The 15,034-nt window shown below is 37.5% G+C and overlaps 1 protein-coding gene across 7 annotated transcripts in view; it reads left to right on the top strand.

Moving 5' to 3' along the window:
• The window catches only part of UBR5 (ubiquitin protein ligase E3 component n-recognin 5), a 137,438-nt gene that overhangs the window by 72,482 nt on the left and 49,922 nt on the right, over positions 1–15,034 (top strand). For all 7 annotated transcript variants that reach the window (XM_060611046.3, XM_060611048.2, XM_060611047.2 and 4 more), the window contains exons 14-22: positions 1,174–1,358; positions 4,069–4,178; positions 5,013–5,125; positions 6,500–6,643; positions 6,740–6,851; positions 7,364–7,518; positions 7,764–7,961; positions 12,128–12,338; positions 13,513–13,639. In XM_060611046.3, the coding sequence (XP_060467029.1) occupies positions 1,174–1,358; positions 4,069–4,178; positions 5,013–5,125; positions 6,500–6,643; positions 6,740–6,851; positions 7,364–7,518; positions 7,764–7,961; positions 12,128–12,338; positions 13,513–13,639 (1,355 nt within the window). The remainder of the gene's footprint in view (positions 1–1,173; positions 1,359–4,068; positions 4,179–5,012; positions 5,126–6,499; positions 6,644–6,739; positions 6,852–7,363; positions 7,519–7,763; positions 7,962–12,127; positions 12,339–13,512; positions 13,640–15,034) is intronic.

The following is a 15,034-nucleotide window of genomic DNA, read 5'->3' as shown; positions in this document are numbered from 1 at the left end:
AGTGACACATAACTATCTGATGGAACTGCAACTCTGCTCCAGGATTTCCAGTTGTGATACTACTCAAATGTATCAGTGTCTTCTGTGTCACTTACAGTTAATTATAAACCACCACATGATCTTCATATGTGCCACTGTCAAGGACAACATAATATACTTCATTACTGGGTGACTGAACAGAATGTCCATGAGATTGAGCTGTTGGAGAACTCAAAAGAGATGTCCAGAAATAATCTTTCTCTCTCATTTGGAGCTATTCTTGGTGTGTTTGACGGTGCCACCTTGCAGGTTATTGCTTTCAGAGTATATGACCTGAGGGAGCTCCTCAGCAGTGAGAAGTTGCAGGTTATTTACTCCTGCACTCAGTTAACTTCTAACATTGACGTCAACACACTCTTTTTTAATGTAAGAGAAAACTTCTGTTATCCAGTGAAGCTTTTGGTTTGTAGAAAACAAGTCTTCTGGGGGAAAGAAACCCCCAGAGAGATGAAGTTTATAGAGCCTGTATAATACATAGCATCGTGAATTAGGAAAGTCATTTCAGATGTTAAGAAACTGACAGAATGTGTAATTATTTTGTTATTTTTTTAATGACAATCTTTAAAAAAAGTTCTTTGCTATTTCTATTCTGTTTCTTTATAGCAGAATGGTCAGGATATTTGTTGCATGAAATTTGTTAGGTTGTATGAATTTTTTTTTTTTAATGTTTATTTTGAGAGAGAGCATGTGCATGTGAGCCAGGGAGGGGCAGAGAGAGAGAGAGAGAGAGGGAGAGAGAGAATCCCAAGCAGGGATTCAATTCTGCAGGCTCTGCACTGTTAGCGCAGAACTCACATCGATCTCACGAGCTGTGAGATCATGATCTGAGTTGAAGTCAGGAGTCAGTCACTTAACTGACTGAGCCACCTAGGCAGCCCTTTTGCATGAAATTTTAAAGTTTTTTTTTTTTTTAACAAATGTGCTAAAATAATTACTGCTCCTTAATTTTGGGAACAAATTCTTGATAGAGATAATGCTTTTAAGACAATGCTTTAAGAGCCTTATTTGATTGTGTAAGATTGTTTTTGGAAAAACCTAGGAAATAATACTTTTATGTGTTGTATTTTTATGCATTTGGAACAACTCTTCTAGTTTTGAAAATGTCATCTTGATGATTTTTCTTTTGTTTGCTAGGTGTGCTTAAGGAATAATCCTCTTTATCATGCTGGAGCAGTTGCATTTTCAATTAGTGCTGGGATTCCTAAAGTTGGTGTCTTAATGGAGTCAGTTTGGAATATGAATGATAGCTGTAGATTTCAACTAAGATCTCCAGAGAGCTTGAAAAGCATGGACAAAGCTAGCAAAACTACTGAAGCTAAGTAAGTACTGTACTGTAATGAATCGTGATTTTACACCAGTTTCTAGTTTGCTATGTATATGAGAGGGGTAGTCAAGGCAGACTTAGAGGTGTGCAGTGACCTAGAAAATTGCTACCGTGGTGAGGTCTTGTGAAGATGCCCAGAAGTTTTGCAAGGAATTGGTAAAATTTACTGTTTGCCACTTGGTTAATATTTGTATATTATAGTTGTTCTTGATGTTCAGCAGCTAGAATGACCATATATAGCGTTCTCTTTTGATATCTTTGTTTTGTCATTAGAGTGTGTCCTTTGCCATTACTGTGTGGAAGAAGAATATGTTTAGCCTTATCTCTATCAGGCCATCTTTGCCCTCCTCTCTCCCTGTGTAATTATCTTAATTTCTACCTAATGTCTTAACTGCATCCTGATCCTTGAAAGGATTTTATAAGTTAACATTCTGGAGAGGGAAGTTCTGTAAAGGATTTGCAGACTTTCGGGGTGGAGGGGTATGTGAACAGAGTTACCACTGACTTGTGTGGAGCCCGCATACAGAGGCTGGCTTACTGTTTGGGAGTCAAGTATATAGTTACTTAACACCTGTACTTTTAGAAGCATCTATAAGTATTTGTGTGTGGTGTAATTTGGTTGTTTGGTACATGAACTTCAAACCTTTAATAAAGTTTATAAGTAACTTTTTTTTCTTAATCTTATAAAAATATGTAACCATTATAGAAACATAGATGAGTAATAGCATCACATTCCAGAAACAACATTTTAATATTTTGGTGTCTTTTTTTTTTTTTTTTTTTTTAATTTAACAGGCATTAAAAAGAAATGGGAATTGTACTATACATTTAGGTTTTTACAATGCTGAAATTTGTTTGCTCAAATGAGTGTAATGATTGTAAATTTACTACCTTTTTTGCTATTTCTCTTAATGTTAAAAATGCAAGTTGTAATTAAGAAAACACAGGGATTACTGTCAGAGAAAGACAAATATCGTATGATTTCACTCATAAGTGGAATTTAAGAAACCCAACAGGTGAACATAGGGAAAGGGAAGGAAAAATAAGATAAAAACATAGGGAGGCAAACCATAAGAGACTTGTAAAGACAGAGAACAAACAGGGTTGCTGGAGGGGAGGTGGGTGGGGGAATGGGCTAAACGAGTGATGGGCATTAAGGAGGGTACCTGTTGGGATGAGCACTGGGTGTTACACTAATGAATGAATCACTGGGTTCTGTTCCTGAAACCAAGACTATACTGTGTGTTAACTAACTTGAATTTAAAATAAGTTAATTAAAATTAAAAAAATGGATGACTACTAAATAAGTTAAACAAATACTCTTTAATAAAGCAACGCTACTGTAATTTATGCCAAATTAAGGCTTTTTTGCTTTGTTGTCGTGATCTCTCTCTCACTGTCCCTGTCTTGTTATACATAATAGATTTATAGACTTCCTCTGTAATTACATTGATTTTTATCCTAAAAATAAAAGTGACAAAACACATTTTCATTTTTTATGAAATTCTGTAAAGAGTGATTGAAATGTTTTTGATGTGCACAAATATAAATGAGTTTATATTTAACACATAGAATATGCTACTGGAATCGTGTAATTTATAAAGTTTTTCAGTATCTTCCTTGAAATTTGCCATCTATATGAATAAACTTAGTAAAAGAGCTTATTGAAATTTAGTGTTAAGAACATAGTCATTTTCATGTGAAAGACTCTTCTTTGCTAAGTGTTGAGATGCGTTCACTTTAATGGCATGCTAGTGATGAGTCAGTATCAGCCTGTTTCCACCATCACAAGATTTGCAGAGCAGCCATGAGTGTTCACGTGTACTTGTACTAAGCACTTCGCCAAGATGCTGGTGAAAATGATACTGGTTTACTGTGGACTGTTTCTAAACTCAGGTGAAATTCCTGGTGGGGATAATAGACGAGGGGGTTAAGATGATGGCCTTGATAACAATATTTATAACAGATTTCTTAGTAATAGGTGACTTTTCTGACTAAAAATTGACTTCTGCCTTTTAAGGACTAAGATATATATGTGTGTGTGTGTGTATATATATATATATATATATATATATATATATATATATATATTTAACCATCTGTAGAATATTGTATAGTTGCTGACTGTAGTTATCTTCCTAGGTATAATGAAAGAATTCAGTGACAAAGGATAGTTTATTCTGTAATTTCTCAGTTAGGTTATAACAGGTGATGGTTCTTCATCAGATGGTTCAAGAATAAATTTTTGTAAACCATGCGAGTTGAGTTCCTTCTTTGAACTCTTAAGAAATTAATGATAGATCTAGTTGGTATTTTATTTATTTTCCTTTACCATTTCTCAATTAAATTGCTATGTCCAAGTCAGGGTTTACTGAAGTGTGAAACTTGTTTGCTCAAGAGCTTGTAATAATTGAGTGTAGTTTTTGTTGTTATTCATAGATAAAGCTTATCTGAATCATTGTTCAAAGTTGTTGATAGCTTTATATGGTGTAGTTTTCTTTCCTTTCTTTTAAAAATATTACTAAGAATTTGAAGTATGCACCATGTACCTTTTTCAGTACCTGGAGTCCTAGAAATAGACCATTTTGTACAAGTTTTAATATTTCATTCCCTTATAAGAATAAACTTGATTCTAAAAAATAAACCACCTGACAAGTTCTAATATTTCATTTTCCTAATATTGAGAATCTTATTTCTAATCTCAGGCCTGAAAGTAAGCAGGAACCAGTGAAAACGGAAATGGGTCCCCCGCCATCTCCGGCCTCCACGTGCAGTGACGCGTCCTCAATCGCCAGCAGCGCATCAATGCCATATAGTAAGTTTTATGTGTAGTGTACGTTGGTCAAAGTAAGGTCCCAGGCAGAGAGCTGGGTGCAGTCTGTTTATGATTTGAGGCAACTTCTACCATTTTCAGTATTTTTTTGTATAAATTTTGTTTCTAATAGTTAGATTTTATGTGTATGAGCAGTTTTATTTAAATGAAAAAATAGTATTTACAGTGTTGCCTATTCCTGTTGTTTTTTAGAGTTCTATTGAGTTTATAATTTGTAAAATGCATTGCAGTGATAGTGGGAAATAACTGCCACTAATTAGAATATTTTCCCACCTTTGTGGAGACTGTTTTTATTATAAATTGGTTATGGCTTGGTCCCAACTTGTGCTCAGAATTTGCAGAATTTATAAACCTAGACTCACTACTGCACATTGGATTTAAGGAGTTTTTTGAACGGTCCTCAAAATAAATTTATTTTATAGTGTATTTGCTTTGCCCTTGAGGAAGTTGAAACTTAATAATTACATGATAGTTTTAAAAACAGACCAACAGGCCTTTTTTTTTTTTTTTTTTTAACCTTCATCAGATAACTCTAATTTTAAGGGTTCAAAATAAGTTTTTTATTTCTAATTTGTGTGTTTGCAGCAGTGTTAATATCATTAGGCATTAACAGACGTGATTTTTGCTACTAAGTCATTTGAAGTGGAAATTGGTCATAAAACGTCAATTCATAAAGTGGTAGTTCACAGAATTGTTACTTAGATATCTCAGTTATGTATCCCTTTACAAATGATCTTTTTTCATATATTTAGATGAAATCTATAAAGTCTCTTTCACATTTTCTTTTTGGTACTTACCATTTTGTTGTTGTCTAAGAACGACGACGGTCCACCCCTGCCCCGAAAGAGGAAGAAAAGGTGAACGAAGAGCAGTGGTCTCTTCGGGAAGTCGTTTTTGTGGAAGATGTTAAGAATGTTCCTGTTGGCAAGGTTTGTTCAAAACGTCTAAGAGTTAGTTACTACCAGAACTAGAACAGTATTGGGTATCCAAGAATTTATGGTTGGTGAGTGTTCATCAGCCCTTTCCTCAGAGCTGCTCCATTCCTCACCTTTAGTGAGCCCTTAGCCTGTTGCAGATAGCTTCTGTTCCCTAAAGATGAATAGATGATTATGAGGCCTCTTCTTGAGTATTTATGGTGATATATTGCCTTTTTTTTTTTAAGTGTTATTTTGGAAGAATTTTAGGTTTGCAGAAAAATTGCAGAGATTATATTACTTTTTGATGCAGTCCATTTTTTGGAACTATCAGAGTTCTGAAGGAGAGAGAGATCCTCTTCCATAACACTTAACAACTTCCCTTGACATTTAGAAATCTTACTGTCTTCAAGTCACTTCCAGTTTCTTTTCCCTTCTTTCTGGAGAGGGTTTCTTGCTTTCTAAGAAACCCAAGTGGGTAGAGTCCATCAGCTAAAATGCAGTTTCACCTTTCTCTCCACACATACTGAAAAACAAAATGGAACTATATCTGCAAAGTAAAGGTTTTTCTGATTGCTCATTTGTTTCTGAATTGATGGTCCTTCATTTGTACTTTAGGGAAAGAGTAGATATGCTGCGCCCTGCAGTTTACAAAGGCCTTTCTCATACATGATTCCATTTGATTCTCAAAATAGAACTGTAGCTTATGGGCAGGTGTTTCTTCTGAGAAGATCACACTGGCTCAAAATCAGAAGCAGTTAGTAGCATAGGTAGGACTCAAGTATTCTGGTTTCAAGTCCTGTGCTCATCTTTCTGTACATTGCTGACTCCCTACCCGTGCTGTTCAAAATGGTAGCCACTAGCTATATATGTGGCTAATTTATTAAAATTGAATAGCATAAAAAGTTAGCTCCTCAGTCACATCAGCTCCATTTCAGGTGCTTCATAGCCACTTATGCTAATATTGGTTACCATATTGGGCAGTGCAGATACGGGACATTATCATTGTCACAAAAGTTCTTTCACACAGCGGGGCTCTAAACTAGTAAAAAGCATAATAAGCTTTTTTGGGGGAGCATTTCATGGGTTATACTTAATTTTTATAGCTGATTGCTAAACATCCCAAAGACTGTAAGCGCTGGCTACGTGGGTCAGTTTTTCTTTAGAAAATAAGTCTCAGATACAAACATCAACAATAAAGCTTTGGTGAGTCTGTTTAGGTCACACCCCCCCCCCCCCCAGTTCAGGTTAATTTTATAACTTGGTGATCATTAAAGAAATAGAAGAAATTAAATGCCTTCAGTATTAAATTAGTTAAGTGAACATAATTTGCATATTAATTTCATATAAGTCGGTGGTAATATTCAGCATATTTACTTGTACTTCCAGGTGCTAAAAGTGGATGGTGCCTATGTTGCTGTAAAATTTCCAGGAACATCCAATAACACAAACTGTCAGAGCAGCTCTGGATCAGATGCTGACCCTTCTTCTCTCCTGCAGGATTGTAGGTTACTTAGAATTGATGAACTGCAGGTAGGTGTAGAGGGATCACTCAGCAGGTAAATGTTGGCACTGACTACTTGAGTGTGTTATGGTTTCTGAGAGCAAAGTTCCTTTTGTGTCATGCAGGTTGTCAAAACTGGCGGGACACCAAAAGTTCCTGACTGTTTCCAAAGGACTCCTAAAAAGCTTTGTATACCTGAAAAAACAGAAATATTGGCAGTGAATGTGGATTCCAAAGGTAAAGATTTTGTAACATTTTCACCTGGCATACTTTATATCCTATTAATATTTGTGTAGTAAATGGGTGTAGGCTAGGAGCTGCCTGGGTGGCTCAGTTGGTTAAGCGTCTGACTTTTGATTTCAGTGCAGTTCCTGATCTCAGAGCTCATGAGATAGAGCCCTGCATCGTGCTCTATGCTGACAATGTGGAGCCTGCTTGGGATTGATATTCTCTCTCTCTCTCTCTCTCTCTCTCTCTCTCTCTCTCTCTCTCCCTCCCTCCCTCCCTCCCTCCCTCCCTCCCTCCTTCCCCCCCCCCCCCCCAAAAAATAAATGAATATACTTAAAAAAAAAAAGTGCATAAAATAAGTGATTTGGGGTGTTTGGAAGTTTTGTTCCTTGTGTATAATGTTATGGAATGAGATAAATCTACATTTCACATGTGATCAGAGATGTTAAAATTTGGCAGGTACTTACTGGAGGTTATTAAAGATGCATAAATTTTTTTTTTACATTTATGTGTTTCTGAAGGTGTGCATGCTGTTTTGAAGACTGGGAATTGGGTACGGTATTGTATCTTTGATCTTGCGACAGGAAAAGCAGAACAGGAAAATAATTTCCCTACAAGCAGCATTGCTTTCCTTGGCCAGAATGAGAGGAATGTAGCCATTTTCACTGCTGGACAGGTACTGAGGCTTACTTTTGCTTGTGAAAACTGATGGGACAACATTGGCATTTTTGTAAAGCCTAAAGTTGGGCTCTAATTTGCTTGTTATTAAACTACTGAAGAATTTAGAATACCAAGTACAATTAATACTGGGTTTCTTATTTGGTTAGCATAATCTAATATGAAAATAAATATACCTGTTGTAAAAATCAAAGATCCATTTTTGATTGGGAGCCAGATTTTATTATTTTCCCTCTATTATAGGAGTCTCCTATTATTCTTCGAGATGGAAATGGTACTATCTACCCCATGGCCAAAGATTGCATGGGAGGAATAAGGGATCCTGATTGGCTTGATCTTCCACCTATTAGTAGTCTTGGAATGGGCGTACATTCTTTAATAAATCTTCCTGCCAATTCAACAATCAAAAAGAAAGCTGCTATTATCATCATGGCTGTGGAGGTAACTTGACTTTTGAAACTACTTGACATTTTAATTCACATGATACTGCTAGAAACTAGGGAAACCAATCAAATAGATTATTTGTTGACCCTTCTCTATAGATGGTAGTAGTTTATTAAGACGAGAGATGAGTGAACCGTAGATGGCAGTGTAAGTGTTTGAGTTAAGGCGTGCACAGTGCTGTAGGAGCACAAAAGGGAGGGATATCAATCAGACTGTGACTATAGAGAAGGCTTCTCATAGGAGGCAATGCCTGAACACAGCTTTGAATAGTCAGGGGTCTCCTAGACACAAGATGAGGGCGGGAAATGTTATCCTTGGTGCCAAGTCTTTGTGAATCTTAATGTTTTGGAAGACCACGTACATTGTTGATATAAACAGAAGGTAGGGCTTATATGGGTCAAGTGAGTGGCAAGTGCAAAGACTGGAGAAAGGCACTGGGGTACCTGTGTGCTAACCTAAGGGGTGTGAGCTTCCCCCTAAAAGCTAGGAGAAGGATTTTAAACTGGCTTTTTAAAAAAGGATTAGCAGTGGGTGGAGAACAGAAGTGTAGAGACCAGATGAAGAAACAAAGTAAGCTTGAACTCTTGGAAATGAAGAAGAGGGAATGGATTTCAGAGTTCTTAAGAAAGTAGATTCTCTAAAGCTTGGTGCCAATCTTCAGCAATAAATGAAAGGAAGGAGTTATAAAGCTTCTTATTTGGGTGTGGTTGGTGGGGAGAGGAAAAATAGGAGGAACAAAATGAATGCTGGAAGAGGATGAGTTTAGTTTTGAACACTTGTAGCTGAGGTGTTTATTCGATGTGGCGGTGGTACCACTGGAACTTATTGGAGCAATTTGAGCAGAGATTGACCTGATTTGACTTAACATTTTCACAGGATTGCTGCTGACCTGCTGAGAATAGTAGGGGACAGTGTGGAAGTAGGGAGGCTTGTGAGGGGGGCTATTGAAACAGTCCGGGTGGGAGGGGAAGGTGGCTCGGCCCAAGAAGTAGAGCTGTGAGGGAGAAGGGATTCATTCAATTCTAGGTATATTAGATAGGCTGACGGTAGAGCCAACAGGATTTGCCAATGGCTCAGTATAGGGTGTCAGAGGAAGCAATAAGGCCAAAGATTCTGAAGGAATGAAGTCGGCATTTATAGAGATGGAGACTAGGGATGAAGCAGATTCAGGAGGGAGGAGGGGCAGACAACAGGAATTTGGTTTTAGACATGCAGAGTTTAAAGTGCTTGTCAGATAGATATCCAAGAGAAGGTGGTGAATAGTTAGATGTGTAATTCTGAAGACCCGGAGCAAGATGGAGAATTAGACATAGGAGCCTACAGTACATCTGTGATATTTAGAGGAATTACATGGAATGAGATTACCAAGGTTGTGGAGAAGAGGTCTAAGGACTGAGCTGTCAGAACAGCATCAGCATGTAAATACAGGGAGATAAAGAGGAACCTGCATAAGAGACCGAGAAGGAGCAGCATCCACGGGGTTGGAGGAAAACTAGAATGAGTGTTGTCTTGGAAGCCAGGTGACAAGCATGTGTCAAGTAGGATGCAGTGATCAACCATGTGTGGTGATGCTGTGGGCCAGGCGAGGCAAGTGCTGACTGGGGATTTGGCTCCATCTGGGTCATTCTGGACAGTAGGGATGAAAGCCTGATTAGAGTGAGCCATGGAGAAAATGGAAAAAGAACTAGAGATCCATATGGACAGCTCTTGTGAGGAGATTTTCTATAAAGGATGGAAAGTAGAGCTTAGTATGAGGGCTTATTTACCCTTTATTAGGTTGGAGGTGAAAGCAACTTGTTAGAATTGCACCTAAAGTAGTCTGAACCCAGGTACTCCTGAGAGCTTCCTGTGAGCTTTGTGCATAGAGACACAGTGCTTGTATTCTTAGTTTAGTTTTGATTGCAACCTACTAGACTAGAGGTTATAGACTGGTAGGGGTATGATTAAGGAGGTGGCCATGGCCTCGAGTTGGCCTCTAGAAATAACTTCGTATCATTTTAAAATTCGTAATTGGTTGCCAACATTTAAAAACCACAGGATTTATTTTTAAAATCCAGATTTTTAATTCTTAAAAAATGAGAATATCTGGTAACATTGGGCGACCATAAAGCCATTAGCGTGTCCCCTTTAGAGGCTGTATGTGGTCTCTCCAATTTATTGCAGTTCCTGATACTTAATTGCTTGGAGTCTAAATGTTGCCATTTATTTATGATGCAGTTTATGTTATCTTTTTACCCCCAGCCTCCTCCGCTCATTTGTATTACTTCAGATGCATCTGTAGGCATTTGGTTCTGTGACCCCTGCACTCTGTCAGCATCTCAAGGGTAAAGATAAAATGTGTCATCATCCCATGGGTAGGGGTAAAGTGTGCCATCATTTATCTTTGTACCTCAGCGAGCAGGGCTTGGTGCACAGTAGACCTGTAAGAAATGTTTTACTGAACTCTCTCTGCCTTTTGGCTGTAAGAATAAGTGACAAATACAATATATAGTGATGCAGAGTAAACTCTTTTGCTTCTAACACAGTCATTGTGGTATTGATAACTCTCAGGGTGAGAGCCCGTATAAAGCAGGTTGGAGATAAGGGTTCCCTGTAGCTACTTCCAACCGAATGACTGATTGGCTGCTTGAAAACATTTTATGTCACAGAGTATGCAGCAGAGTATCTTGACTTTATTTACTTTCAAAAGTAGTGTGCTTTTTATTCTTGGGAGAGACTTTGACATATTCTCTTAGCATATTAATTACTGCATATATGTCATTGGACTTGGGCAAGTTTAATCTTGTGTGTCCCACCTCATACTTTTGAATTGGAGCTTACCACGTATGGGGTCACCTCAGAGTCTTAGTGCGCAATCAAAATAGCCTATCTCAGGTACTAAAATGTGGCAAATACTGGAAATAGTTTAACTGTATTTTTTGTCTTGCCTCCACCCCTTACCCACCCTTCCATACACTTTGGGGGAGGGATGGGATATTTAAGTACTTTGGGAGAGAAGTGGCAAGTTGTTCAAACGCACCTTTCTTCTTCCCTTTGTATTCCCGAACACTCTTTTCCCAGTTCTTAATTCTAGTTGAAATTTACAAGTTCATCTGTAGTCCAAAACTAAAGCTTTATATTTAGTCCAATAAGTGTCCCTTAACTATAGCGTTACATTCTGAAAGAAGTACATTTGAACTCCTTGATATGTTCATGCTGTGTCTTAGTCTGTTCAGGTTGCTATAGACTGACTGGCTTATAAACAACAGAAATTTCTCACAGTTCTGGAGGCTCGAAGTCCAAGATCAAGGCGTGGGCAGATTTGGTGTCCGGTGAGGGCCCACTTATTGTTTCATAGACAGCCATGTATTCTCATATGGTGGGAGGGGAAAACACTGGTTTTTTTCAGCCCCCATTAAGGGTATTAATCCCATTCATGAAGACCCCACCCTTGTGACTTAATCATTTTAGAAAGGTCCCACCTCCACACACCATCACATTGGGGAATAGGCTTCAACATACGAATTTTGGGGGCCGTAAATATTCAGTCTATAGCATGCTGTTTCTCATGTAATTAATGACATGTTCTATAAATTATTAATGCTACCATGTCTTTGACAATGAAGTTACATTAGTTGTAACCTCTGAGGGATTGCACCTGTCGTGGTTTCTGGGGGAGTTGAAGGTGTTGGTTTTTACGTACTGCAGTGTAATACAACGTTTATGAGCATGAGGGGGGGTATGCGTAAGCCTGTATAAAATACACAGAATGTATACCCTTTGCTTAATTGGTTAATAGTACTAATAGGGTTCTAATTTGATAATTACATAAGAAATAATATAGACCAGGTGTTGGCAAAATGACCTGCTGGCCAGATCCAGCCACTCCCATTCATTTGTGTATCGTGTATAGTGGCTTTCCCACCATAGCCGCAGAGTTGAGTTAGTTGCAAAAGCTGAAAATATTTACTGGTCCTTTACAGAAAATTTATACACCCTTCTCTATTCCTGTGAATTGTACATTCTGCTTAAAGGGCACCCTTAATTTTAACTCCTTTGGCAGGCAGGCTACCTGAAATTGTCTCTCCTTACTTGCAGAGCTGATTATATTATTATGTTTTTTTACATGTGTGATGTGCTATTCAAATTCATTGAAGTTTTTTTCGTAATTTGTCTGAGCACAGAAACAAACCTTAATGCAGCACATCCTACGCTGTGACTATGAGGCCTGTCGACAATATCTCATGAATCTTGAGCAAGCGGTTGTTTTAGAGCAGAATCTGCAGATGCTACAGACGTTCATCAGCCACAGATGTGATGGAAACCGAAATATTTTGCATGCTTGTGTATCAGTTTGTTTTCCAACGAGCAATAAGGAAACTAAAGAAGAAGAGGGTGAGAATAAGAACTATAACAAGGTCTTTAAAAGGAATCTTAGGCAGTTTTGGGGTGCCTGGGTGACTCGGTTAAGTATCCAACTTCGGCTCGGGTCATGATCTCACAGTTGAAGTCAGGCCCCACCTCTGGCTCTGTGCTGACAGCTCAGAGCCTGGAGCCTGTTTCGGATTCTGTGTCTGCCTCTCTCTCTGCCCCTCTCCTGCTCACACTGTCTCTCTCCTTTTCAAAAATAGATAAACATTAAAAAACTTTTAAAAACAATAAAAGGAATTTTAGGCAATTTCGAAAATATAACACTGAAAAGGAAATTACTATGAAGAATTTGTGTGTACTTTTTCTGTTTTGTAAAATCTAGGAGTTTTGACATTTCTTAGAAGGTGAAGATGCCTGTCTTATTAGGATGAGTATGTAACATAAGCAGATAAATTTTTATCCGTGTGTTTTGTTGTCTTGAGTTCTATTCTTTGATATATACAGACATCATATGCAATGCTTAAAATGAGATTTAATGATTTTATAATAGCAGATGATTTTTATTACCATGAGAATTATTTAACAAATTAAGGCAAGTTGTATTGAAGCCATCTTTATCCCAGTTTTCATAATGTAGAGGGAAAAATAACCTAGTGAGTTATGAGATGTTTTTGGAAAAATAAGGTTTTTTGCCATAAAGGTTTTAGTTGGCTACATGAAGGGGAAATCTGAAAGTCTAAAAGTGCAACTGGGTGATTCATAATGTTTTTCTTGATTTTGAATTCTGCCAGTGACATTCTGTGGCTGCATTTTTGAGTGGTGGTTTACTTCCTTATCATTAAAGGGGGATGAGTAGTATATAAACCAAGACTGAGGTACCGAATGATGGGTCTTTTTCTCCCTTGGTAGTGAAAGCTAGATTTCAGTCTACTTATGAATAATCTTATGTTTGACCTTTGGGGGTTGAAAGTTAAGGCAGAATAAGGAAATAACTCACATATTAAAAATCATAGTTAAATCTGTCTTCAGTGTCTGTTGCTCTAAGGAGGAAAAAATTAAGCTATTCATTATCTCTAGTATGTGAATTAGAGCACTAAAGTACAGAGTAGTTAGCATTTAATGGCCTATACATACTTAATCTCTTAATTATTTTTGAAGTTTAAATTAATCCTAGTTTTTTTTTTCTCTTATATTTCAGAAGCAGAGCGTTCTGAAAGAAATACATTTGCAGAAAGGCTTTCTGCTGTTGAGGCCATTGCAAATGCAATATCTGTTGTTTCAAGTAATGGCCCAGGTAATCGGGCTGGATCATCAAGTAGTCGAAGGTAATGTGATTTTTACCAGGAAAGTTTAATTGGCGGAAACAGAACCCAAGTTCAGAAAAATACATCTTTCACCTATCATTTGCATGAATTGACAGGTCCTTTTGCTTTGTTTTTATTCCTCCAAATATCACCCTGGGAAAAAGATCTGATAATATCTAATTAGATTTTAAGTGTAGAACAGTAGGACCTAGGATGCTTCAGAAACTTGAGATAATTTAGACATGTAGTTCAACCTTGATTCTTTGGATGTGTTTTAAGTTTATCACCCTTGTTTCCCAGGAAATTACTTTCTTTAGTTGGAGAACAAGTAATAACAATAATGGAAAGAATTTCAATCTTTTATTTTCAGATTACTTATTTAGATCAATTTCTCAGATGTCTTAATGATCTGGGAAGAAACGAAAGGCTGGTGTGTATTATGAATGTTTGGTATTTAAAATTTTCAGCTCTCTGGGCTGTGGGATGGACAAACCTTAATAACATTAAAAATCACTAGGTGTTTGAATAGATGAAAAATATAAAGAATTCAGGATATAGTTTTTTTTTTTTCTTTCCTTTCCTTTTTTTTTTTTTTTTTTCTGAAGGAAAAAGCACATGTATATTAGACACGAGAGCCAGAGTTCTTGGACACTTGACAGATCACTGACGGAAGCACTGCTCTCTGTGCTAATGATATAGGTTGTAAAGTCTACTTAAAGTGAAGAGTCTCTTTGCCTATTTTCTGTTCCATATCCAACTTTCCCTTTAAAAATGATTCTTCTAAAATTGGTACCAAGTTGATAGCTTCCCGGGTTCAAAAATATCCTGAAATGAAATTTATCAAAAACTATTTATGGGTGACCAAATTGTAATTTAAAACAGTACAAAGACCTCATATAGACGATACAAAATGGAAATTATCACCAGCTTATTTGTTTAGGACTACACTAGGCAGACAAAGTGTTTGGTCTAAAATGGAAAGCAACTTAAATTCTTCTTGAAGAAATTAGTGTCTGAATTATTTCAGGTATTTCATTTCCTCAGGGAAAATACAGGTGCAGATCAAGTTGGACTCTGATATGGTTGGTCCAATGCCAGTGCTGCCATCTTTTTTTCATGTAAGGATTATTTTGAAGGCAAAGACTAAAAGGAGCTTCAAGAGTGGGTGATGTGTTGCTCACAGAAATAATTTGCAGAGTAAGCTCCTTTGAGGCATTTGCCGAAGATTTCACTGCAGTGCTCTTAACCAGTTCAAACTCAGGGCTGCCGGTTGAACAGATGAAAGCACAGGAGTCTTATTATCCACGCCGGGCAGTAGGAAGTCCACAGACTCTGCTTCATTGAAGTGAAACCCTCCTCTAGCCTACAATGGATTTTCTAGGCGATGCCCCTTGATGAGTATGCAGGCTGGGATTC

Source organism: Panthera onca, chromosome F2 (genome assembly GCF_046562875.1).
Source record: "Panthera onca isolate mPanOnc1 chromosome F2, mPanOnc1 haplotype 2, whole genome shotgun sequence".
NCBI classification, from domain to species: domain Eukaryota; kingdom Metazoa; phylum Chordata; class Mammalia; order Carnivora; family Felidae; genus Panthera; species Panthera onca.
The sequence above is the reverse complement of the archived record's forward strand: the minus strand, read 5'-3'. Positions and strand labels throughout refer to the sequence as shown.